The sequence below is a fragment of the Brachycentrus maculatus genome, unplaced genomic scaffold, assembly GCF_059751285.1.
Source record: "Brachycentrus maculatus isolate JH-2025_06_01 unplaced genomic scaffold, ASM5975128v1 h1tg000370l, whole genome shotgun sequence".
NCBI classification, from domain to species: Eukaryota; Metazoa; Arthropoda; class Insecta; order Trichoptera; family Brachycentridae; genus Brachycentrus; species Brachycentrus maculatus.
Window position 1 is genome coordinate 2,650,407 of NW_028281119.1, and position 27,249 is coordinate 2,677,655.

Here is a 27,249-nt window from a genome sequence, read left to right on the forward strand (position 1 = left end):
TCTACAATTCAATTGCAAGGCTGCGAGAATGCCACTCCCGTTGGTAACCGTGCCCAAATTTATACGTATTGTACAATATAATCACATTAACAAGAGGAACTGTTTAATAACATTGTTTAACTAATATTGCTCTGAGCATTTTATTGTCTTTATTAAATCAATATAATCAATACTTTGCACCTTTAAATGACAAAAAGCACGTACTTTGGGTTCTCTATAATATATGGAAAGAGTATTCAACCTTTTTTGTGAATGATTTTATTTATATATCTACTCGCAATAGTGTCACAACACATTTGAAAACTGAATTATTTATCAGCTTTGTATAGGTTACTCATAATAGTAAAAATAGATGCATATCATTTTTTAAAGACAATATCGTATAATTTATTAAAATGAGGGTTGACACATGAGTAAATACTTTATTCGTAATGTATATTCCTAAACGGTAGTCGTATGAATTCTGAGAGCGTATAAATTGATACATAAGGATGGAAAATTAATAACAACGTGAAATTAATATAACACCTAAAATTAATATTTTTCATGATGCTCCTACACATGTATATGCAAAAACTCATGTGAAAACATTTATAAAATACAACAGTAATCCCCAGTTACTTACAAAATATACAGATAGTATTATTTTGACCCAGTAGCCTTTCTACTAGTAATTCTGAAGGCACAAAGAGATGGAATGAGTAATTATAAAGAAGTAGTGGATAGGTTGGATTATAACAATATATTACAAAGCGCCGCGTACAAAAGTAACCCCCACGCGTGCAGCGCGCATAATACGGCATATTATTATGATGTAGGTAATACATTATGCAACCGGGGAGAGGAGCGGTGAACGCTCTCCGTCATCGGTTATGAATACGGAGAGCATAAAGGATAAGAATAAGGGACCAGCATCCAGCCCTGGTGAACAACTTGTTGCGGGCATAATGGGTCGGGAAATACGTTTTAAAAATACGGTTCGGAGGCCGCGCCATGGGATGACTCCAGGAGGGAAGGGCTAATGAAACCCACTGAGCTTCGAAAGCTCTTTTTACTCGTTTTTTATTTCATTTTATATAATCGTTTACAGAATGAGCCCCGCGGAACAGTGATGGAATGCAGATCGTTTAATTATTATTATTGAAATAAAAATGCTGCATAATGTCTATAGTGATGGAACACTTAAAAACTTCAAGACGTGGATATTTAAAGAATATTGTTAAGTTGGTCATAAGCGACGACTTAGATCCTATAGAAAAAAAAGTATTAAATATATAACAAAAACACATAAGTACCTCTTCCATATTAAAATAACAACAACAAAAAACTTGGGTTTAAATAAGAAAACTGATTGGTAAACGTACTCTCTTTAAAATAATGTAAATACATATTACTTCACCCTCTCTGCCATTCCACAGCGGAAGGTACTTTTAATAACACGATAAAACATAATAAAATCGGCAACCCAAATAAGGTAATAAAACCAAATATTAAGCTGCTAAAAAAATTGGCTGAAGGAATCAACTGGTTTATACACGAATCGAATCTAATTATCCGTTACCGCATCGTGAAACCCATTCGACCATAGGATTAATGCGAGTTATGAATTCATTCCGTGCCGCTTCTATTTTGGTAACCAAACACGCCCAGATTACATTAGCCGCTTATTAGCAGCAATCGGTTTATATTTACTCGCCTACATTGTATTCTAATTAATGGTCAATCAGTTGTGATATCGCGAAATATCATGCGGCTGCAGCGCATCTCGAACGATCGAATGAACGCTAGCCATAAATATAATATTTTTAGAAGGTGATTGATACTGATACCCACCCGGAGCCAACTACCTGTGACAACCGTTCAACACTGGCTAAAAGACGTGTCCGACACATCTAGCTACACACAAAGCATCTCTACAAATTCAAACGCTGGATGTATACAGAATACACGCCCACGGAGGGATTATGGGATGAAAGAAAATAAAAGCTAAACCCAGTTCACGCCAGAAACAATACGGAGAGGCACTTTTTTGCTGCCTCACAAAAAGGTGATAATCGCTTTAGTTCGTCCAGACTTCGTCTTGCAGGTACGGCTCGGCCTCAGGACGGTCAATACGGGTCAAAACAAAATAATACACTATACAAGGCACTCGTCTTTACAGATCTCGTAAAATTTGAATAACGGTATCTTCATTTGAGAAAATGTTAGCCTCTTTACGAAAATAATAAAATAAAAGTTTCTTCAACACTTGCACGAAACTCGGTATCATCACTAGGCAGTAGGCAGGCCTGCATCATACCCGAGTACTTTCAAATGACAAAATGAATAACGGAAAAAGGATCGGTAGGTACGTATTGTAACTTGCCGGTGTTTGTATTTTATATATAGTACATGTATACATTATGTATACAATTAATTTATTGTCGCTTTTATCCTTATTTGTATTCTTTGCGTCGTGGACTCGACGAGCGTGAGCTATGTGTAGTAACTACAATAGTAACTCGGTACTCGATATTTCTGTCCACATTTGAAGGTACGATACAATAGTGGAATATTACTGTATACAATACTGAACGACGGATCCAAGAATAGGCATGTTCTCTCGTTCAAACACCCACAAACATACTATTACAAAAATAGACACTCATCAATTCGATTCAAAATTATACAACGGATAATATTCTTTTGAAAACAAAGAATGATGTTAAAATAAAAGTGCTACATAGTTAAAACAAATAACAGTTTTTAAGTACGTAGCCGATGCCGAAATAAAATGCTTTACAACACGAATGCTGGTATTCGCTAGGTTTTAAAATAGGTATGTCTGTTTTGTGGTTGCCATCAATAAAATAAAACTATTGACGAATACTAATTGATATTCAAAAAAACCGTAATTAAATATACCGAAAGGAAACGTATTACTTAATACACCCAATTACTTATATCTACACAAAACTCATAAAATATTATTCACTTAAAATATTTATATATAGACTAAAATACTAAAATACTAAAAAAATTATATTCATTCGAACAAAATTTTGCCTATCATATATAATATATGCACAACAGCATAATATTTTTTCAACAGTATTCAAACAATATAAATATGATTAAAAACGAAAAGTTGGAATGGAAATAATTACTTCAAGGCAACGCGTGTCATATTGGATACTTAATATTCTCGAAAAACCAATTTGCTTTATCCCAATTTTCACGGGTGGTAAGCATGGAAAATGGCCATGAGGTGACAAGAGATGATGAATGGTATTTCCACAAATTGAAAGTCATAAAATTGCAGACACACACACTGAAAGAAGGAAGAGAGATGAGAGGGCCTATTGAGAACGATATAGATTTTAGATTATGGTTGGAAGCTTCCGGAAAATCCGCAGCAGTCGAAGGGAAGCGCGGGTTTTCAAAGAAAATTACCTGAATAAAATCGTTATATTCATTGCACAAACAAAATAAAGATTAAAAAATGTATCGTGTTAGACACAAGCATAAAACCTATGTACTTCACTAATATTATTATTTTCACATATCGCTCACTCCTTTCAAGAACGTCATAAATCAAAAATCATCAATTTTCAGTTGTGCATGTTTTCGAAATGCCTAGAAAATGTACTATATCCCAGCAAAAGAGGCATATTTTCAACTTAATATTTACCCGCCACAGGGCAGAAAATGTTGTTTTTGCATTTTGAAGAAAAGGTATTGTTTAATTATTTTTTTAAATATACTAAATATTTTTCAAATGGAGAAAAAACCATCAGGTTTTACCTAAAAAATCTATTGCACAGTAAAAAGTTCAATAAGTGGCTTGATATTTATTTTTAATACATTGTGTTATACTTTTAAACTTTAAAAACGTTCTCCTGAAGAATCAAGTTTTTTGATTTATGACGTTCTTGAAAGGAGTGAGCGATATGCCAAACATAGTCATGGACACATAGTATTGATATATTATTCATTACTGAAAGATCAATATTCAAATGACTTATTTAAAGGACGAACGTTAATTAGTGTATAGTAAATGCGTTTAAAATATGTATCTATTTTTCCAATATGTTAAAAATTATGTTTATTATTTCAAACATGTTAATAATATGTTGTGAATTTAATATACCCTTTTCCATGAGATAAATTGAGGCATACATACTATTTGTGAGAGTATAATGGAAACCCAAACACGCACTGCAGTAGTTTTCTACCCTAAAGGAATTCAGATAAATAATTGTAGGATAAAAATTATTCATACAGCCAATATGGGATCAAATTATTAACTTTCTTATAGATCACGCGATTTAAATCACAAATAGGTAAATCATTCATACAAATATCGTTTAGGAACAAGCTCGATATATTTATATTTATAAAATTTGTAATGCATCGTAAATAAGGAAACGTTTCATTTAATCTATCCACAAAGAGTATGAGATATCTTTTTTTAGAAGGGCTTCAAAGGAAAGATAAAAATGTAGAGTTAAAATAAAATAAAAATAGGATCAATGAGAACTTTAAGCGAGAGTAAGTAAAGAGAGTCTCTTCTCTCGAATAAATCACGCAGAAATATTGACAAAGTAAAAAATCAGACTTTGAATTAACGAATAGAGGTCCTTAGATCAAATGAGGAGAATAGAAACACAAGAGGCATTTCATTAAAATTCCTATTTGTCCCCAAAAGATAGGAGATAAGGAATATATAGTAATTGACTACTAATATATGGAAGTGAAGCTTGGAGTTGGCAAAAGAAGGATGGAAATAGACTGAATGCAGTCGAAATTCGATCTTTCGGACGAATGTCCGGCAAAACGATGTATGATAAGTGTTCAAATGGTGAAGATAAGATAAATATAATCGATAAAATTAAGAAAGGAGTGTTGAGACGGTTTGGACATGTGGAACGAATGAATGAGGAAAGAACAATAAAACAAAATTATGATCCGAATTTAGATGGAAATATGAGCAAAGCAAGACCGAGGAAAACTTGACATGATCAAGTATTTCAAATACTTGAAAGTGATCAGGTCAGACGTAATATGTATATGTATTCATTAAAGTGGAAGAGGGGAAGAATGTTTGCAAAGACAGATTTGTGTGGTGTTCTATTCTCTCTGACTACACCTGCGAAGAAGCCCCACCATGATTAGTTAAATAGACTATTGAATACTTTTTTTTTTAAATTATGCCATGGATTATAATTACATATGAGTAATTTGTGTGAAAGGAAAAAAAAAAGTATTCATGTTTGAAGGGCAAGAAGACGATTTAAAATTTGGCACAACGTTCTAGAATGGATCTGCGAACCGTTCGCATGCACCTTAACCGGTTCGAAGGTAGCACTACATTGATTTCATGCCTCGGGCATATAAATTATACGGTGCGTGAATTAGGGTCCAGGAAATCTGGTCAAATTACTGCAATCCGCAGGCCCGGAAAGTGCAACGATCTTCGCAAAAAGACCAGTGTCTGTCTAGCTGGCATCTGCCACACGCAATATCGTCTCGCCTTACATGTAACCACGAAAGCTAACCTTTCAATTTAAATACAACATTTTTAGTATGTACCTAATACTTTTTCACAAATCTGGATTATCTTCAATTATAGGAGTTACTTTACATATTATTTTTTGACATCTCAACAAAGATGAAGAAGAATAAAAATGATATGAAAATAACTCCTAATTGGAGACGATTCAGATTCTTGAACAAGTATTTGGACACACTCAAAATGTTGTAAATAAATTAACTGGTCAAATTATTAGCTAAAATGAAAAAAAAATAAGAGGATATTTTATAGCGTTACTCATGTATATTTCTGCTCAACAGAAAGCTTCTTTCATGCCACCATAGATGTCTCTAGTGAAATTCTGGTGAATTCAAGCACTACGTTTCGAATTTGAACAATATATATGTAGAAGTTCCAAGAATTTGAGTAGTGTGGTTGTCAATCATGGGTAGAATTGGTGAATGTTACACGTGTGTAAAGTCATCACTTAAACCAGCCTAAAACGGTCCTAAGCCCCGTAAATGTCCAGACTTCCATATTCTTCTTCATCTATGTTGAGATGTCAAAAATAATATAAAAATAACTGGTATATTCGCGCAGGATATAGCTGATTGATCAAAAGATTAACAAAACTATTATGGTATGTGCATTGCTATCATTAATATATCGACTGAAGCAAAAAGCAGCTAATTGCATAATTGGATAAAAACTCAACACTAAGCTAAGTCAAATAGTTTTTTTAAAACTAAATTTGAATAACAGCGCTGGCCGTGAAAAAACCTGCCGCGTAAAAAAGGCAATGGAAGAATGGTTTCGTAATTGCTGCCAAAATTTCCCCAGCAGTTGTGGTGAATGTCAAGGATAATGCCTACTTACACATTATACTTTATTGTACGACACGTACCAGATGGCAAGTTCAATCACGTGATATCACATATGAATATGAGCCGACCACTACCGGTTGTTTATTAGCCAAGTCATAATATTACAGGCAGTGATCGCGATCACAATACAAGTAGCAATCACATCACTACGTGCCCTCTTTTATCATAAATCATAACATCCACACAAGAGGATGCATCTATATCACATTAAATCACGTGCATACTTTTTATATTTCCAATAGAAATGACAAAAATTACAGATGATTATTTTTTCTTTGATTAATAGTATTGCGACGGTATATTCAGAGTCAATTTTAGTTACAACATTTTGAGTGTGTCAAAATACTTGTTCACAAATCTGGATTATCTCCAACAAGAAGTTATTTACATTATTTTTTGACGTATTATGTAGAGATGTAAAAAAAGGATTTTATTTCTTTTTATTAACTACATACTAACTAACCATCCAAAAACAATATAAATATAGATACAAATATATGGAATGTTGGAATGAGGAAATAATGGAAAAAGAAATCTATGAGGCGAATATAAATGGAATAGAAGCAGAGAAAAACCATGAAAAACGAGGCAAAATCCTTGATTTACTTATCTTTATGACTATCATAATCACTGTACTATAAACGGTCAAAAAAAGACAGGTTGGAATAATCGAGATATAAACTTATGTATGACAGTGGAAAAGTTAAGGAAATTTGCAAAGACAAAGCGGTGTGGAGTTCTATCCTCTCTATCTACCCCTGCGGCGTGATGGTTACTTATATAGTTTTTATTTCGATGTAACACTATTTTGGCAGGTCCGTTATTAAAATAGGAATCAAGTTGTGGTAGAGTGAGCTCGAACATAGGAACTCCGACTCAAAGTTCGCGAAGCTAACCACGGGACCACAATCCGGCTCGTATTAGCTCGCTTCAAACAATACGCCATTTACAAGTCTAACGGGTGTTACGTATTGCAAAAAAATAATGCATGCAAATGTATGTGAGCGTTCTTTTTGTCGCTGAATTACTGTCAACGTTATCGAAACGCGACGCTGAAACTCGAAGACGTTTGATAAGACGATTGGTAATCGGCTTATTTTTTCTGATTTAAAATTTTGTCGACTTATTGGATAAAGATTATAAAACTTCAAAACATTTTCTCACCTTTTGTCTATAATTTCCCCTTAATTGGCTATTAAGTAATGTTATTTAATAAAAATTTAAACACTGTAATACCAATTATTGAGTTTTATTTCATTACACACGACTAGTTTCGAAAACTTCAGTTGATTTCATCGATATGTAATTAGTAGAACCAACATGTCTAATAATAAATAATAATAATTTTGGATAATGTATAATATGGCGCTGTTTTCGTAAAATAATACCTCAAGCGCATTACCATCAAAGGCAACGGCAATATCATCTGTATTCTACTCTTATATAAAATATCTGGAGCGCGAGACTGATCACCTTGCCATGTAATTGATCAACAATCAAGTCGAGACCGTGTCGACCCGACACGGTGCCCTATGCACCACTGTGTGCGGATAGGAGCCAGAGCGTAACTTTTATAGAAAATCTTTATATTTCTAGACTTTTTGTCAAAAACCATATGAATTAAATATTACATCTGAAAGGCTGATTAAAATTCTGAAGATATTTTATCCAGAAAATATGTAAAGAATAAAGCGAATACAGATAAGTTGTATGGGAAAGCTTAGAAAGAGGCAATTTTCCATAAGCTTTTCGTCTCTATATGAGGCGGAAAGTACAATCTGTAATCTCCATCATGCATATCTGATAAATGATCGCAGTGTGCACTGGCTACCTCCATCTGGGAGCTGGGAGCTGGGAGGTAGCGTGGCCCCGATGTGGACTTATCTCTCAGACGAGACGGAATGGAAACCCTAATTATATCGGGACAACTCATCGTTAAATTTATCACGAGCCGACCACATAGTAGCACAAAGCAATCAACACAATCGCACCTCTAGTATTCCCACTGGATAATGAAGTATCTTTGAAGAAAATATGTAATTGTATTGATATTCATGACTTAATTCCGTTTCCACGTATAAATAATAAATAAAAAGAAAAGCTCAAAGAAATAAGGATGAGAAAAGTTACCATGAACAAAGATTTAAGATAATTGAAAACGATTTTAATATTAAAAACAAATATGAAAACATTTTTTTTACACTGGCTCTCGGATAAATCAATCTCTAGTATCATCTCTTGTAGTGAACAAAATTACATAATTTTTGACAACTGTCAACTTCAATGAGATATTACGCTACATTATATATGTCCCAACAGAGACGAAGATTTATTATTTTATTAATAATGTAATATGGAAGTCTTATAATAATCCCTTGGGTGTTACTCGTAAATCTAGAATTTGTGTGAACAGATTTGAACACACTCGATACATTGACGAGACATTCTGTTAATTGATTTTACAATCATTCAGCATGTCAGCAATCGCGGCTTTTTTCACTGCATATCAATGAGTACAACGTACCAATGTCCCCCCACTTTCCCTTAGGTACTGCGCAAGAAGATAAATGATCAGGAAGGGATTGAGGCCCTAAATGTTTATTGGCTGTCTGACGGATCTGGCTGGTGTGAAGTGTGAAGGGTTCTCCGTGGAAAATAAAACAAAGAAACGTCGGAGACAGGCGAGCGAGATCTTTAAATATCCCACTCTCGGAATAGCGCAGTTCCCTCTGGTACCCCCCTGCCATGCCCCTTCCCTCGGGAGCGATTTTGGATAAACCCAGATGTCATCAACTAACTGATCTTCTACCACTTCAGTCCACATCGTATTAGCAATCATAAGGACAACCGTACATACATATAATCTTTCATAGTTAAGAATCCATACAGACCTAATTACCTAATTCTTATTATAAAAGTTGTTAAAGATTTTTTTTAACACTAATACCACTCGTCTTCGATCTGTTTTTCACATTTTTTTACTATAGGTTATTATTTTTATCAGCGAATAAAATGAAATATTTTCATATGACATTGGTCAGGAATCGAACACGGTAAATAAATAACTATTATTTGATGTAATAACAAAAGCGACTGTCAATCTGGCGTTTCTTGAACAAACGAAAGCATAAAGTGCAAAATATACTTATAAGAGTTACTCCAAATTTCTACTTATTGTCGTTGAAAGCATAAGGAAATTAGGATGTCATTAAAATGTTTTGAATTGGATACAGGGTGGCGGTGATTTGCTTGATAAAGATATTTTTAACTGGATCAGGATAGGATACAAAGGGTGAAAATGGGCCCAAACTCTTTTTTTAAAATTTCATTAATTGATTCGGCAGTCACTTTGTGGTAAAATCTATCCATTTTTAATTAATGTTTTACTTAGTAAATACCACTATTTCTTAAAATCTACTGTGACACGTGTTTGAAAATGATGCGGAATGCATCGAAACACGTGTCACAGTAGATTTTAAGAAATAGTGGTATTTACTAAGTAAAACATTAATTAAAAATGGATATCTTTTTTTTTACTTTTGCACTATGGACATTTTGACCAAAACACCAAAATTTATGTTTGCTTATTTACTTCTGATAAAATCTAATCAACAATAGTCAAAAGCTGACAAGTGAAATAAACAAAGTATTGATAAGTATATGTATTTTCAAAATAAATATGATGGTAAAATATCAGTTTTTAAGTTCTCACTAATATTTGTGGTACTATATAAATTTATTCCGGAAAAAGAGCGCGGATAGTAAAATTTTAAAAAAGGCTGAAGACCGTATTTTAAAGATTTTAACAAGAAACCACCGATGTTTGGAAAAATATTCGTATTTTGGGTCAGTAACATCACGTTCTGAGTTCTGACCCATCAGCAACATTCGTGACTATGTGATGATCAAGTCGATTTAAGAAAACACAATAAAACAATGAAATCTGGAATATTTTCCATTCGGACGGTTCTGCTCAAATATTTGATTTACTTATTAATTGTAATGTATTTTATTTTGAACGGATACTTATAATAAAAAAAATTCAAATAAAAACGGTATTAGGTACAATGTTCATTGCAAGATGAATAACTATGTGCAAGAAAAAAATGAATTAGTATCTTTTAGTAGTTGCATTGTTCGGATTTGTTGCTAAAATCGTTAGGTACTCGTATACATAATACGTATAAAACATATTTTATAATTTATTTTTATTTTCGCATTTCATTAATAATATTGTGAATTTCTCGTATTATTGGTTATATCTGCTATATATCGAAGTCTCTTATATTGTTTAAATGAATAAGTATCTTACGAACATAGTATATACTCAGTATAATATATGTATGTTGTGTCGTTTTTCGTGTCTTGGATGTTGGTATTACAAGTCTGTACGGCCATGGTATCTCGGAATATTGAATCATAACGTTGATGAATCAGTTTTGGGGTTTAATCTCTACATCTCTAGCGTTGTGATTTCAGATTTCGTGAGTAGAAGAGTGCGAAGTGCGACCGCCGCGATACAGAAATAGCACTTGGCAAGGCAGTTCTACTTCGCCGCTCCCGTCTCTACTCTGTAAACACTGTCACCGAGCACCAGGGTTGATAGTGGCTCGAATTTTGATTAATTTCACAACGGTTCGACGACCTTTTATTAGCCAACAGTCGACAACGACGCTATCTAAACTTGACTGGTGTCCAATGTCTAAAAGAAGAAAAGGGGTAAAGGTATCCTGACTATAAAAATGTCTCGCGGTTTTCCGACGTGCGAAACTCCCGTACTACGGTGATTGGCAGTACGAGCGGTGAAACGATCTTATTTGCTCAACAAGTCGATGTTTACATAGGTGCAACTTTTTAGAGAAAACAATGGGTAGGTTATATTGCGTAAAAAAATCAAACGGTTTCAGTAAGATAGCGAGTATCAGATTTCGGCAGAAATTGGCGTTGGAGGATTACACAAGAAAACCAATGAAACTTGGAGATTTATATCGAACATTAATTCCTCTACTTTTAGAGGCCAACTAGTAAAATAAATAACGTAAATACTTCGCAGAATAAAAGATTACCTCTTACGCCATATCCGCAAAAAATACCGCCAAGTGGTAACGTATCCATTCTCTATTGACCGAAAAATTTTAACCGAAGTGAATGAAGCGGGCGACAAAAGCGAGATACTATTATTTATACATATAGATAGGTTGTGTTTTGAAATCTGATGTGTTCTGAGAATATTAGAAACCGAATGAAAGAACGTCGGAAACCTGGCAACCCTTTTCAGCGAGACTTGTAAAAATGGCGTAATTTTTCGCGGCAACCAGTCAAAGGCGATATGGCTACAGAAGAGATTGTAATGTAGACTGTAGAATAATGATAGCGGACGCCCACTGCCAATTGCGCCTACTTATGTCAGATTTATCCGATCCCGGTGATGACTCAAGATGGCTGCTAAAGACATATAAACACTTCAGCCTGATTTATTAACGAATCGACAATAAGTGTCAATCAATCCATTCGGCCTGCAGACGCCCGGAAGATTCTATTTCGAATCAGATGAAAAACTCCACTGAATTCACATTAATGTTCTAATCCGAATTAACATATTTCAAATGCATATTTTACATAAAAGTTTAACTATTTGCATAATATGGGGTTACTCGCTAAAACGGCTATTTAGTTTGAACATTTACCTATAGGAAAATTAAGAAAAACGGTATCACTGGTGTGCACCGTCAAATTTGCTAGGAGATTGCAAGAAACAACAGTTTTTAAATACCCTTTAAATTGACTGTATTTAGGTCTTTGAATGTTTTTTTTCGGAAATGTTATTGGAGTTTCTCATGAACATCAAAGTCCGATGACATTTTATACAGAATAAAAATATTTCCAGTTCATTCGAAAAAAACTAATAATATTCCGTCAATTTATTTAATGACTCGTTGAAATAAAATAAGTAACCTTAAAAAAAAGTTTTAAAAAGTAAGTAGAGTAAAAAAAGGGTTTATACAGAATTAAATGTTTACAAATGAGTACTTATGGTAATAACAGCGTTGTTCGAATGAGATAACCACTGCGTTACCGGCTGGATTAATAATTTAAATACGTTGTAAATAGAATTATTACAATAATAAACGTAAGTATGTATTAAACGTATACCAAACAAATAAATAATGTTTCAAAATTATTTATTCGAGAAGTAACACTGAACATTTAAAAAAATTGCAACGTTTTTATCCCGCATGCTTCTGACACGGTAAAATTAATATCTTTTATAAAACTTTCTAATAAATTGTCTGTGATTAATGTTCGTAATAAAATATCCCGAAGTCGTATTTTTTTCCAAGTGATTATTCCTACTTGTTTTTCCCATTTTTAAATTGTACAAAAAATAATTACTTTAAAAAGACTGCCAACTTTTTAATATTATTTTATTCAAGCATCTAGGAAAAGATATATTTTGGAAAAAAAATAAATGGAGGGATTTTTTTAAAGTAACAAAAGTTAACAAATATACATAGCATCAATTTATGTATATATTTTTATTATTACACTTAACATACTATTTTCCCGCTTTTTATGAATTGTAAATTAAGTTTCTTGAGCCGATTCCCGTCCAATAAAAAATACTACAATTAAAAATTTCACTTTTTATGACTAATAAATTATATATTTAATATTCCCGGCGGAAAATATGAATATTACGTATTTTAAACAGGAGAAAAAAAACTTCCTTACTTTTCTAACAAAATTAAATTATAATATTTTATTCACGAAGTGTAATATCAACGTTAGAATAAATTATGATTAAAATACAGATATTTAAAAAACGAAGACTTACATTTCGGGTAAAATTTAGAATAATCACAATCCATTTCTCAATTCATAAATAAGAATTCACTCTCTAAAACACTGAACTAATTTTCCGAAATAAACATAATTCACTTGATATTATTTTATTAGACATTTGTCAATATAAACACAAAAAACGTCAAAACTGACAAACCCGCACTATCACCGTAAAATTATGTACACCACAGCGCGGTTGCAGAAATTTGATGTCACTGACGTTTATTAAAATAGTATTATTCACATTAACACTGCAATAAATTGGATCAATAACATTGGATATAATAACGAATTTGAGCGACGTCCCGCTCCGCTCAACCAACGCTCGCCCGCTCGTCTATTCAAACATCAGCTCTCTGGCCGCCGGAAGTTGCACTAGCAAACATGACAAGTATGTAAAATATTGGAGGATCGCGATCGCATTGTTGGCATTCTCGGCTTGGATTTACTCAAATCGGTTGTCGTAATGTATGAAAATATACTGAATTGTAATGGTACTCACCGATTCAGAAGTTTGGCGCTCGTATATGGGGTTATTCTTGAGTAACGACAGTGTTTTGTCCGTAAATATGAAGAGTTATACTGTTATTGGTATGCCAAGAATGGCACAAAGAATCCAGACAACGCACACGACGAATGCGCACCTCGTTTGCGCATATGCTGACACAACTTCTCATAGGCGAAGCCAGTTTGTCCACCCGTTCACCCGCACCGCCCCGAAACGCTCACGTGTAAGCTGCGCTTGTATTGAAGCGGTCAAACATGTAACACGGCATACACACATTTAAACACCTAGGCGACACAGTGTACCTGGGATATTGAATAACGGCGTCGGAACACCTTGATACGCGACGCCAGCGACACCGTGTCAGTATTTGGTAACAATCGTTATCAACCAACCGGCAATACGTTGAAAATGTTTCGGAATTCGAAACATAGAGGTAGAAAAATCTAGCGAAATTCAAGGAAGGTGAATTTCAAAAAAATAATCACATATTTTTTCTTGTCTTTTTCTGTATAAAGTTACATTTTTTATGTCGTGTTTGAATGAAAACAAAAATTAATTTCTACCAAAATAAATTGATAGTTTGATAAATTTATAATTGGGCATGCAAACAATTGGTGATATTTAATAAACCATATAAAAGATCAGAGATTTTTTTGTGGAAAATTTGGATGCTTGAAACGGGTTTTACACACGCAATGGGAAGGTATATTGTTTAAAAGTAATTAACCACTCATTTTTAACATTTACAACATTTTAAGTGTGTCCAAATACTTGTTCACAAAATCTGGATTATCTCCAATTACAGGAGTTATTTTCATATTATTTTTTGACGATGAAGAAGATGAAGAAGTCTGGGCATTTACGGGGCTGACATCAGCCCTGTCAGCCCCGTAAATGCCCAGATTTCCATATTCTTCTTCATCTTTGATGAGATGTCAAAAAATAACATTTTTAACAAAATGAAAAAGAATAGAATATATACATATTTTAAAATGAATAACCCACAGCCTGCAGCAGGTAGGATAGTGAAGGTTAGGATGAGAAAAATACATAACACCCAGACCAATTCAAAATAAATCTTTCTTAAATATATTTTTAAATTGGGGGGAAGCAAACCCGCGACACCAGTTTTGCAGTCGAGCGTCTACCCAACTACGCCACGGTGTCTGTCCGTGTCATATCACATGGCTTCTGAGTCATTGTTCATAATTTTTCTACATTTTTCAATGTAGGAATTAAGATATAAAAAATTTAGAATTAGTAAATAACAAAATAAGAAATAAAACAATCATAATGTTAAACTTTTTATTGAGAGAATTACATACTGCATACATTATCTACGATTTTTAACAAAACAGATTTTTAAAATTTTTTAAAAACACTTCTATGGGGTAAAAATGTTAAAAACATCTACACAAATAAATGAATTAAAAAACAAAGAACCACTTCAACATAGGTGATTGGGAAATACGTATATTCATGCATAAACATAAATGCAGTCGACATCTAAATTACAAACAAAGGTTAATAAATACAGTATGCGTTTATATAATCTTAGTTTCATCCCTAATTTGAGTTTCTACCCACGAAGCCCATACAATCAATTAATACCTGGGTTACAGCAAGTTTTTTTATAATGTTTATATATTCATTTCGAGACAAATTTATGCTTAACATATCGCTCACTCCTTTCAAGAATGTCATAAATCAAAAATCGTCCATTTTCAGTTCTGCATGTTTTCGGAATGCCCAGAAAATGTACTATATCCCAGCAAAAGAGGCATATTTTTAACTTAATATTTACCCGCTACAGGGCAGAAAGTGTTGTTTTTTCATTTTGAAGAAAAGGTATTGCTTAATTATTTTTTTAAATTTACTAAATATATTTCAAATGGAGAAAAAACCTTCACGTTTTACCTAAAAAGATCTGTTGCACAGTAAAAAGTTCAATAAGTGGCTTGATATTTATTTTTAATAGATTGTATTATATTTTCAAACTTCAGTTTTTTTGATTTATGACGTTCTTGAAAGGAGTGAGCGATATATAAAACTGTAAGTTGAATACAATAGATAGTCTACAATTTTATTCTCAGCTGGGATAAAGGTATTTGTATAACGTGGAAATCTTATACATATCATATATGTACAGAGGAAGAGAATATGATAAATAATTATTATGTATCATGATTTTATTTGTGAGGAGAAATGGAACTGTTGTAGAAACATTAAGGAATCCACAAATATTGAATTGTCAATTTACAGGCACTGTGTTTAAATCTGGGTTAATTTTGGGCCCTGATTTAATAACTTTTAAACCTAAAGATTTTTAAATACCAAGGGTCTAAGCAATGCCCCCACCCCTTTTTTAAAACAGAATTAAGTTGTTTTAAAGGAATACTTTAAAATAGTGAGAAACTTGTGACAGTACATGTACATAACATTGACCAATGTATAAAATAACATTTATTTCATTCTTAGTAGCGATATACTTCCGTAGAATTGTACATAAATTTTACTATTGGAATACAATATGCAGGGCTTTTTTTTCATGTAACACGGCGTCCTGGCGTCTTTTACACAGATAAATAAAATCAAAATCAATTAGACGAAATAATGTATTTACTTACATAAATATAAACAATATTTATATAATTCGTCAAAATGATAAAATATGGTTTGTAATAAATATTTAAATTACATTTTAATGTATATTTTTTTTGTAAAAAGCTTGACATGAAGTGAGTTCTGGGACCTTTTTTATTTAAAAAAAAGCCCTGCATATATGTAATCATATAAGTATACAGGCATTTTGATAAGAAAATTAGATGAGAAAATTATGTCGACTATAAATAATTGACCTCCAATATAACATTACATATCATTAGTAACATTATAAAATTTAAACATGTTAAGTTCTTTAAAAAAAAATGGAACACCACTGCATTGTTTTGCAGGACATAACATTATTAAATTCATAAACAATATTCTTTTATCCCCAATCTAATTCTAAGAGATTAAAAAGGCAAACAAGCACTTAATATTAAATAACACTAACTTATTTACAAAAAAAATCTGACTGATTTTTAATTAAATAAATATATTCATATTAATAAATAGCAGACTAATAACAAAGTACAGCAAAGATTCCCGACCATGCATACAATGGTTTACATTTTGCATAATTGCTACTATATAATTATCTATATTTTTTTTATGGTTTGGAATCATCAAAAAAAAACAGGCAGTCCTAGATTTCCATACCTAACTGGCTCTTGAAATATTTATAAGAAGGTAAAATTAAAAAACAGAAAAGTTTTCTTCAAACATTTCCATTACAAAAATGTATAAATAAATAAACTTTATTAAATGGTATGCACTATATATTAAGTTATATTTTAATAGAATGCTCTTCTTTTTTTCTGACTGGTAAAGATCCTTATGATACAAATTTCTTTCCTTATTGTGTTTTACATGAGAGATAAGTACATAGTCTCTGTTAGGATAGCATTATTTTGTGATTCATAGTATTTTCACTTTCAGCTTTTTCTTTTTCAAAACCATTATTTTGTATATCTCTTGTGGATCAATTGAGTATTCATTAACTTGACCAAGTTCTGAATGCAAATACAGTATTAATTTTTGCAATAAATTTATCTCTCAATTACATATATGGAGACTGAAAATAATAAGGTATCTTTAAAAAAACAAGACTTTTTTACCATAGTAAAATTATTTCTTAACCTTTTACTGTTTAAAGTGGAGCAACCGTGAGACATTATTTAATCTTAGTTTTGTTTTTGAAATAGTTTTATTATACTAATATGTAGTAGTAAAAATTATAATAGCCAGGTTTAAAATTTTTCTTCTAAATAAATAAAATATATAAGTTATGACTAAAGAAAAACCAAATATCTGATATAATAACAACTAAGAAACAACTTGTAAATGCATACATTCTTAAATTTGTAGATTTAATTTCTATTAATTGAAAGGACCTATAAATTATCGCCATTTTTATGACTAATCCAATGAAATTTCATTTATTAACTATATTTATACTAATTAGGTAATAAGTAAAAGTTCTTATAAATATATTTATATCCATAAAATGTATTAAATCTAAAAAAACTCAATATAAAGAACAAGGCACAGGGCTTACACAATCTTAGTAAGGAATATTGATGAAAAAGTTTTTGAAAATCGAAATGATATTGTTGATCACAATGTACCCACGAGGGACATTCAGTGACTTATAATGCATAGTAAAATGCACTTTGTACATGAAATACAGAATTATTAGAGATGTAAAGTAACTCTTTGCTGCAAAAAAGGTAAGATATTGCAGGATTTATAAGCTGGTGCCTGAAATTAATTTATTCTACTTTTGTATACTCAATTTCAAAAGTTTTGTAACTGAATTTTAAGTCCTAAACTGTGTTTATACCAAAAATATTATTAAACTTCGTCCACTAGAAACCAGAATTTTGTGTTTGCAAAAATGTGTATAGTTTGTAGGATATCAGAAATATATTTAGATGTTTATGTGTACTCTTATAATGTGTGTATTTTTATAATGGAATACTCTTTTTTCCCTCATATTTCACAATTTTAATAATAAACTAAAATAATAATTACAGGGTTAGTAATTTAGACTAGAAAATATATTTTTAAAATGCATGAGCACAGATACCAAATGCAAAATTTTGACATTCTGCATATATTAAAGTACACCATACAGTTGAAACTATGTTTTTCACCATGCTGTAATTTCACAACCACTGTTCCTTGAACATATTTGGGATTTGAATAAACATCAATGTAAAAACTTTTTCATCAACATCCATACACAATAAACATTTGCCAATGCCTCATACTTTGGAAAAAACATTCTCTGCTTAGTAATTACATATCAATTACAACTTTTAAGTACCGTAACATGTAACATTGTTCATATTCTTATGTTGAACTCAAATATGCATTAATACATACATGTGGATAATTCAATGTCTCTATTTTTTTAAATCTAATTTAATAATACGTTCTTTTGAATATTATTTATACTTTGTCAGTGCCACAACCTATTTTATCGCTAAACAATTCTCCTAGGACAACATTCGATGTGTCTTGCATTGAAAAATATGACAAAAAAGCTGCAAAACTTGTGATGTTTTAACAAATCTCCATAATTAGGTACATATATTAATTATCTTACATACATTTATCATGGAATCTGAAGAACTTAATAAAAATTGTGTTTTACATTGCACTGAGAACATTGTAGATATACATAGTTGGAAACATATTAGATAAGTGTCGGTAGGTGTGAGATAAAGAATCGTAAATGTAAAATGTCAAAGTAGCAGACATTGTTTTCAACAATATTATGTTTAAAAATTGTATATTTACTCCCCAAAAACTTGTAGTTAAAATTTCTACAAAGTAACTTATTTGTCTCTTCTGAAGATTTCAAGTTTTAGATCTATGATTCTTTATGCACTTACTTGAAATATGAACACCAAAGTAAAACTTCTAGTTTACATCATGAAGTAAATCATTAGATTTAGTATATTGGCACAACGAAATAATATAGATGTCATTATCACTTTGAAATGGCTTTAAGTTTTGGAGATCTAAATGTTGATATAAAATATAATATACACATGGATCCACAATTAAACATTTCCAAATGATGTACGGACACACATTATTAATAAAAGTAGAGAAAGGCAGTTGACTTCAGACTGTGGCAAAGCAAAGAAGGTCCAGTAGTCCCGCTAGTAATTTTTATTGAATTCTAACCGAGAAAAAAAAGGAATGTATCAGTTGTGGTAAATTTATGAATATACTAGATCCGACAACATGAATGCTAGGAACACAAAATATGTGTTGAGACTGATATTTTGATCAATCAGAAAATATTATGACTGCGACATTTGTGTAGTCAAACAACGCGTAGAGGATCAAAAATGTGTTTCAAATTTTTTTAAATAAAAATTAGAGGTAAGGTTTTTAACATCTTAAAAAATTAACCAAAATTCATTGTTTTTTGAAAGGATGATTTAAAATATTTCAAAGTTTATTATACAAAAATAAACTATATAATCTATTGATTATATTTTTGCATGCCTGATTTCCCCTACTCTAATCTTTGAAATTTTCTCTCATAATGTGATATTTTGATTCATAATTTAGTAATTATAACTAGGTTATATGGCATTTGGATATTTTGTATTTTGAAATTATAAATAACAATTATTAAAATTGCTTATAAATAAATCAATAATTACAATAAAAATACAGACTGACAGAACTGCATTAATCTTGTAAACACTAAATCTCTTATTTGACTTTTTATTTTTCTGTCAACACATTGTATCAAATAAAAACTACTACAATAAATACATTTTGGATGGTTTTGGTTTGGGATTTAAAAAAATCTAAAATAAGAGGCAAAAAGGTTTCAATAAAAAAATACCTTTATAGTATTTTGAATAGAGATAGACATGTTTATATTTAAAAAAATGCATTGTGCTAATAATAATTTTTATTGACCGAATATTTAATATGAAGAATTCTACTTTCATCACAAATATTACTAGAAGAAATTGCCAAACAAAATTTATCACTCTTGGGGTGCTGTAATGTAACAAAGAGATATGTGAAATTATTTTAAATATTCACCTTAATATCATGACAATTACTTTAATATTATCATGGTACTAATAAATTGAAATAGTTTTGATAAATGTTTTAGCATATATTTTCATTTACATTAACATGTTATATGAGATAAGTATTGTATGTAAATACATATATGAATATATATATATATATATATATATATATATATATATATATATATATATATATATATATATATATATATATATATATATATATATATATATATTGAAAAAGACTTGGCACGATCAGATCAATCAGAACCTAAAATCTGGCGGTGTCAAAAGTCTGCGTAATCGGAGGGCATGTATATCTAGATGTATGGATGTGAAGGAGGCGAGGAGTGTATGTCAGGACAGAAGAGTGTGGCGTTCCATCCTCTCTGCCTACCCCTGCGGGGAAACGGCGTGATGGTGGTAGTAGTAGTAGTAGTAGTATATATATATATATATATATATACATATATATATATATATATATATATATATATATATATATATATATATATATATATATATGTATATATATATATATATATATATATATATATGTATATATATATATATATATATATATATATATATATATATATATATATATATATATATATATATATATATATATATATATATATATATATATATATATATATATATATATATATATATATATATATATATATATATATATATGTATATATATATATATATATATATATATATATATATATATATATATATAAATATATATATATATATATATATATATATATATATATATATATATATATATATATATATATATATATATATATATATATATACACAATATTTAAAGCAGTAAAATTAGATTCATCAGTAGTTAATTTCATTTGATTAGTAAAATATACTAAAGTATCAAATACATATCCGTTAAAAACAAAAATTAATAAAACCATTATACCATCATCATTAGTTAGTATGAGAAAATCTACATTTTATAATATGACAATATTAATATCAATTCATGACCTTATAATAAAAATGAAAACAACAAAATAAAAAAAATGACTAGACTGGGATTACATATTTAATACAATATTATATAATATAAACTTCTTTTTAAATACTACATAATATAATAAACAATCTTAAAATTTAATGAGTGCTTTGTTGACTAATTTCTACAGCAGTGTAGATAGCGTTTTCACTTTTACGAGTAGAATAGGATTATAATGACTAGAAAGCATAATACATATTACGTGTGAGTTAATTTATGTTAAACATAAAACAATACAATAAATAACTACAAGAAAAATTTCAAATTAAACTTATTCCCAAGACTGTAAAGATAAATTAAGCTAATATTTTCTTACAATATGACTGTATTGATATTAATGAACACAACATTTGATTAAATAAATAATCGCCTTATAATATACTCTGTTCAGTAAAAGTCCCACACCGGGAAAGGTTAACAACAATTATGTATGAATTGCAGTTTGTTTTACTGATAACTATTATGTATCATTTACCAAATAATTAATGTAATCATATCATATTATATAAATATATGTATGTAACAATACATTTCTGAAGTTCAATTATACATACACAATATATTCAATACATCTAAACAGTCTTAAATGAAGGAATATCAAAGAAACAAATCAATAAAATCATTTTCAATAACAAAGTATGTAAAATAAATCAAAAATATCATTCAGTATCGAACAGTAAAAATTTTATTAAAAAAGTGAATATATGCGCTTTTAATATTAGACCTATTAAAAGCACTAAACATGAAGAGTTTCACAAGAAGAATAGACAAGTATCATAAAGCAAACATGTTGGAAGCCTAAAATGGAAGGCGATAGTTATTAGAGTGAAATCTATATCAATAATCACATTGTTTTTGAAATAGATTAAGCCATTGCGGTAAAGGTCGAATATAATCAACAGTTATAATTTGGACCCAGAGTTTTAAACTCATTTTTTCACATACCAGAACAGTGAATAATCAGCTTCTCCACACATATTCTGTAGAGACTGAAGGTAGATTGGATCAGAGTCGACTACGGGAGAATAAAATTGAGAAGGAAAGGAGATATGCATGGGATGAAGTACTTATTACATACGAGATTATTCTTTTCTGGGTCGCTCTCTGTGATGTGATACTTGAATCTGGTGGTTGGGGAAGTCTTGGATGACTGTTGCGTGAAACGCCATGTTAGCACTAGCCAAGATGTATTCACACAACGAGAACCAGCTGAATGCTAAAATATGAAATAACACTCATTATGACTTACAAAACCTAAAACAAATATTGGAAATGGATCAGTCATCATATATTTTTGGAATTCTGAGAGTATAAAATCGTTTACAATTATTCGCGTAGGACAATAGCTTGAAAAACTTGGATATTATATTGCCAGTAACATCAACAAATTGATTCAGAATATTTAATTTAAACAGCCATTCAATACAGTACCAAACACACCATACTTTACATTAATATAAATAAACAAGAATATATATTCAAACATATCACCATCTGTGGATAGTTTACCAGGAAGGCACCTCATGCAAAAATTTCTCTAAAAATGTGGTAATGACATTATAAATCAATGGTACTCAACCTTTTTTTTCTTCGGGCCACATACTTATGCGGGCCGCAACGCTTTACTGGTATGATGAAAAAATTCATGAAATACCCCCCCCCCATTTAGAAAACAATTTTGAGATTTTTAATTATAAATTAAGACAAAAAAGAATAATTAGTACAAATCGCTTATCAGCATACTGTTCCACAACAACCAAACAATTTACTTTTATCTGACAAACAATTTGTTTTGAATAAATCTAGCATGTGCAATAGCAACACTCTTCTACTAGATCTGACGTGGACCATAATGACAATCCTCTTCGCGTGTTACTATTTGTGCATCAAAGTTGAAATAGGACATAGTTAAATTTGAATATTGTGATAATTTTACAATATAGCAAAAAAAACAGTAATAAAAAATACTCACCCATTGGTCTACAGAGGTACCGGTGACGCATGAAGAAAATAACCAATCCAAGCGTAGCAGTAAGAGAAACATAGAATAATACCCAAACTGTTTTGTTTCCATTCAAAGGTTTGTCCCCTGAAACCATATTCCCCACAGTGGCTCGACACCACATATGCAATAGTGAAGACACCATGAAAACAATGAATATCTTCTCATGCACAGCTGAAAATCGAAAGTAAAAATTATCTTTTTGCAGTATTACAATTTTCATAAACATATTATTTCAGTGTCCAATCGTGATTTTATAGGAGTATCAAACTTCAGCGTATTTTGAATTCCAAAAAATACTGAAATGCAGTACCCTTTACATCAATTGAAAAAGATACAAAAAGAAGAATATATGCATATAGAAAATAAAAGTTCAATCACAACATAAATTCTGGATTTGACTGGAACTTTCTAGGTGCGTGCTATTTGTTATTAAACTTTGAAGTTTCTGACTCAACATGAAAAAAAAATTGTGGTATACCAAACAACATAGAAGTTAACACAAATAAAGTACTAACAGACTCATCGCGAGTCTTATAAACTCACAACGCCACAACCCTTATGCCCATATGGATAAACAATACAAATTTTTGAGTATGTGTACGTTAGATCTGCTCTGATGGCATCAGAAATAAGTGTGCAATTACATTTGATTTATTGGCATTTACAATTATATTTCTCAAATCTGATAATATTAAGTCAAACGTCAAACAACATAAAAGGAATCATTTATATATTAAAAAATGTATGCTTACGGTAATTTTCTCTATTAGAAACATATGTCACTCCTGTTAGGGCACATACTTCCAATAAGTTCAGCCAATAGCAAGCTTCTCCCAATCTCTTAGCTTTCGAACGATGCTTAAAAGTAAAAAATAAAATAAATAAACACATAATTTGTACAATATGCATATTATAAACTTACAAGTAAAATCATACACCTATGTAACTTCATTGCCAACTGTATAACCATCATTGTATAATCTCTTACATTTAGTGAGCTAGCGAGTGTTTTTGTCCTCGAAATTTTCACTCAAGAAATGCAAGAAATTATAGTAATCATAAAGAGCAAACCCACTCATAATTAGGAATATGGTATAAAACTTTTAAAGTAGGAACATGATAAGTGTTTTGCATAAGCTGTTTCTAGATGTCGGACTCACTGGGTCGTTAGGTAATTCCAAAAAGATGAAATGGAAAATAATGACGAAAATTTGAAGGCCTATCCAAAATTTTCAAACCAGCGATCATTCAGCATTAGAATCAGTTAACATTACTCTTTCTATCCACATATAAAAGGATAGGTGGCCTCTCTTATCCCTTTTCACATGGAATGCGTCTATTGCGTGTTAATTGCACAGTTTTATTATAGAGGTGTTCACATGGAGATTAGTGTTTTTTTTTAGGCTTGCATCTTGAAATAAACGAAATTGTCACTAGATGTTCAGATGAGATGTGTCTGTCATAGAAGCTCCACCATTTCATTATAATAAATAATTTCACTAACCTCCAGATCCCTAATAAGGCTCAATTGCTGCATGTGATATGTATGGTAGAGAGACCCAATAAGAAAGCGTGGGCCTAAGTGCAGTGCAACACAAATCCTCCATAAGTATCTCTGAGGACTTATCCCGGTAATGGCGCTTATAGAAGGAATTATATTGTAAACCTAAAACACAAATTGTCATAATATATACATGAATATTAAATATATATGTAGTACTTTTCCAGATATATCCATACTACATAACGTAACGAAATATTTCCATTGAACTTGGAATGATTACTATTTCCATTTCACAAACAAAAATTTAAAAAAAAAAAATTATGAGCTTAAATTTGAAAAAAATATTCTTGATCTGGTTCTTATCTGCACCCAATGTTACATAGAGCACCGCATCAAATTGACAAAGTGTTAAATTGATTGTTAATGAGATAAAGGTACCAGTGGGGACTGACCGGAGCCATTTCCTCGTAACATAGCACGTTATGATGCGAGCATTCGTATGGTCAGTACAGCGAGCGGGGTGCTCCATCCATAGTTGGAGCGCTCGCCGCGAGCGATGTTACGACGTTACGTTACGATGAAATGCTCCGGTCAGTCCCTACCATGAGGTGTTGTATTATATGACCAAAAATACAAACTGAGACATATTGTAATATTTTTTTCATGGTACAGATATCATTCTTCTTCCTTTAACCTTTATCCACACCCATTGGTGTATAGGGCACTGCATCATATTGATGCAGTGTAATATTGATCGTTACTAATATGAAGGCAAGGTGATCACTCTTGCACTTCAGGGACCAGTACAGCACAGATCTCCATTTTTACATTATTATACTAACACAAAAGAATGAATTGATTGTGTAGAAAAATCATACCCTGCAGTGAGTTTCATGAATATCATCTTGTTGGAATATTGAAGCAGTAACAAAACAGAAGATTAAAGCTCCCAGTGGAAGCCACAGAGTAATGATGCAAACACTCCGTAATCCACAGCGCCACAGCGTCATCTGAAACGGGAACATAGATTGACTGCCATTATTTTATTTGGAAATCAGAAGTTTATCATGAGATAAAAAAATACAGTGTTATCTTGATCGTAAACATATGAAGAAAAGGTGATCAGCCCTCAGCTTCAGGTACCAGTCCAGGGTAAAACTGAATAAATATTAGAGTGAAAAAATTACTTATATTTATTTGACCCCCACTGGGAATCGAACCCGGGACCTCCAGAAAGGTAGCTGAGCGTGCTGACACATTATTACACTACAGAGGCGGACACTTTTTATTTATTTTATGAAACATAATTTTGGTATGTAGAAAAATACATGCCAAAATTATGTTTCATATAATAAATAAATAGTTGTTTTAAAAAGTAATATAATGAAGAAAAAAATCTAAAATAGAAGAGATTAAAAAAAAAATAAAGTAACATAAAGAGAATATATAAAACAATAATAATAAAATATGCATTGTACGTAAATTTTTCAGATACTGCAGGTTCATTTATTTTTTTAATTAAGCAAGCAAACAATCTACTAATCATATCACTAAGTTTCACTGTCAAATTGGACATGAATGTATCGGGAAAAAATAGAAGAAATATTAAGTAAATGCTGAAATCCATTCGAATAATTGATTGTACTGGCTGTTTTGCACATTTGAATTACAATTTTAACATGATTGGGTCAAGAAAGGTTATGACTTATGACATGTCTCAAAAGGGTGCATTACCTAGGTTATGTAAGAAATGTGCATAATGGTAGAAATGTAATAATAATGTTTCATAAAATATTTAATATACCTCACAACTCTCATGCGGCGTCGCGACAGGTTCATTCTGATCATTTTTAATTAACTCTTTATTATTTGTTGACATCTTAATTTGTTATAAAACACTAAATTTTCCAACGAAATGTTATACCAAGTTATTCCATTTTAAAAGAAAATCCAATTCAATGTTCAAAACGTACGCAAATATAAAACGGTACGACGAAAATAGAGTCATCGCGAGACACTTTTCTTTCAAATTGAGAAAATATCGATGAGGAATGAACTTTTTGAATGTGACGTAAAAATGTTTTATTAAAAAATTAACGAAAGTGCACAACAAATAGGAAATAAATTAAACTAGCTTTGATAAATAAACGTTTTTAAAGATTTTCAGGATGAATTTTCCTATGCATAAAGATTATCCGGATGTGCAAATGACAGTTATCCAAAGAATACGGAATATGGTGTATTTTTTGCAATGCGTCAAAACGGGAAAACTGA

General features: G+C 31.0%; 2 protein-coding genes across 2 annotated transcripts in view; both read right to left on the reverse strand.

The window, feature by feature from the left end:
* Window positions 1-13,598, reverse strand: part of sd (TEA domain transcription factor 1 homolog scalloped) — a 96,761-nt gene extending 83,163 nt beyond the window's left edge. The window contains exon 1 of the mRNA XM_088269992.1: window positions 13,232-13,598. Within this exon, the coding sequence (XP_088126118.1) occupies window positions 13,232-13,265 (34 nt within the window). The 5' untranslated portion in view covers window positions 13,266-13,598. The remainder of the gene's footprint in view (window positions 1-13,231) is intronic.
* An 8,533-nt stretch (window positions 13,599-22,131) lies between these two features.
* Window positions 22,132-27,204, reverse strand: LOC148303401 (post-GPI attachment to proteins factor 2-like). The gene is made up of 6 exons (XM_088270019.1): window positions 26,780-27,204; window positions 25,854-25,985; window positions 24,976-25,137; window positions 24,224-24,329; window positions 23,439-23,642; window positions 22,132-22,682 (listed from the first exon to the last, which is right to left on the reverse strand). Exons 1-6 carry the CDS (start codon window positions 26,852-26,854, stop codon window positions 22,549-22,551), a joined length of 813 nt encoding a protein of 270 aa, XP_088126145.1. The 5' UTR covers window positions 26,855-27,204; the 3' UTR covers window positions 22,132-22,548.
* Between the last annotated feature and the right edge of the window lie 45 nt (window positions 27,205-27,249).

Coding starts and splice junctions, on each gene's coding strand:
- LOC148303401 (XM_088270019.1), bottom strand. CDS start 26,854: ATGTCAACAAATAATAAAGAGTTAATTAAAAATGATCAGAATGAACCT. Junction 23,643..24,223: donor TTCTAATAGAGAAAATTACC/GTAAGCATACAT, acceptor TTCGATTTTCAG/CTGTGCATGAGAAGATATTC. Junction 22,683..23,438: donor GTACCTCTGTAGACCAATGG/GTGAGTATTTTT, acceptor TTCATATTTTAG/CATTCAGCTGGTTCTCGTTG.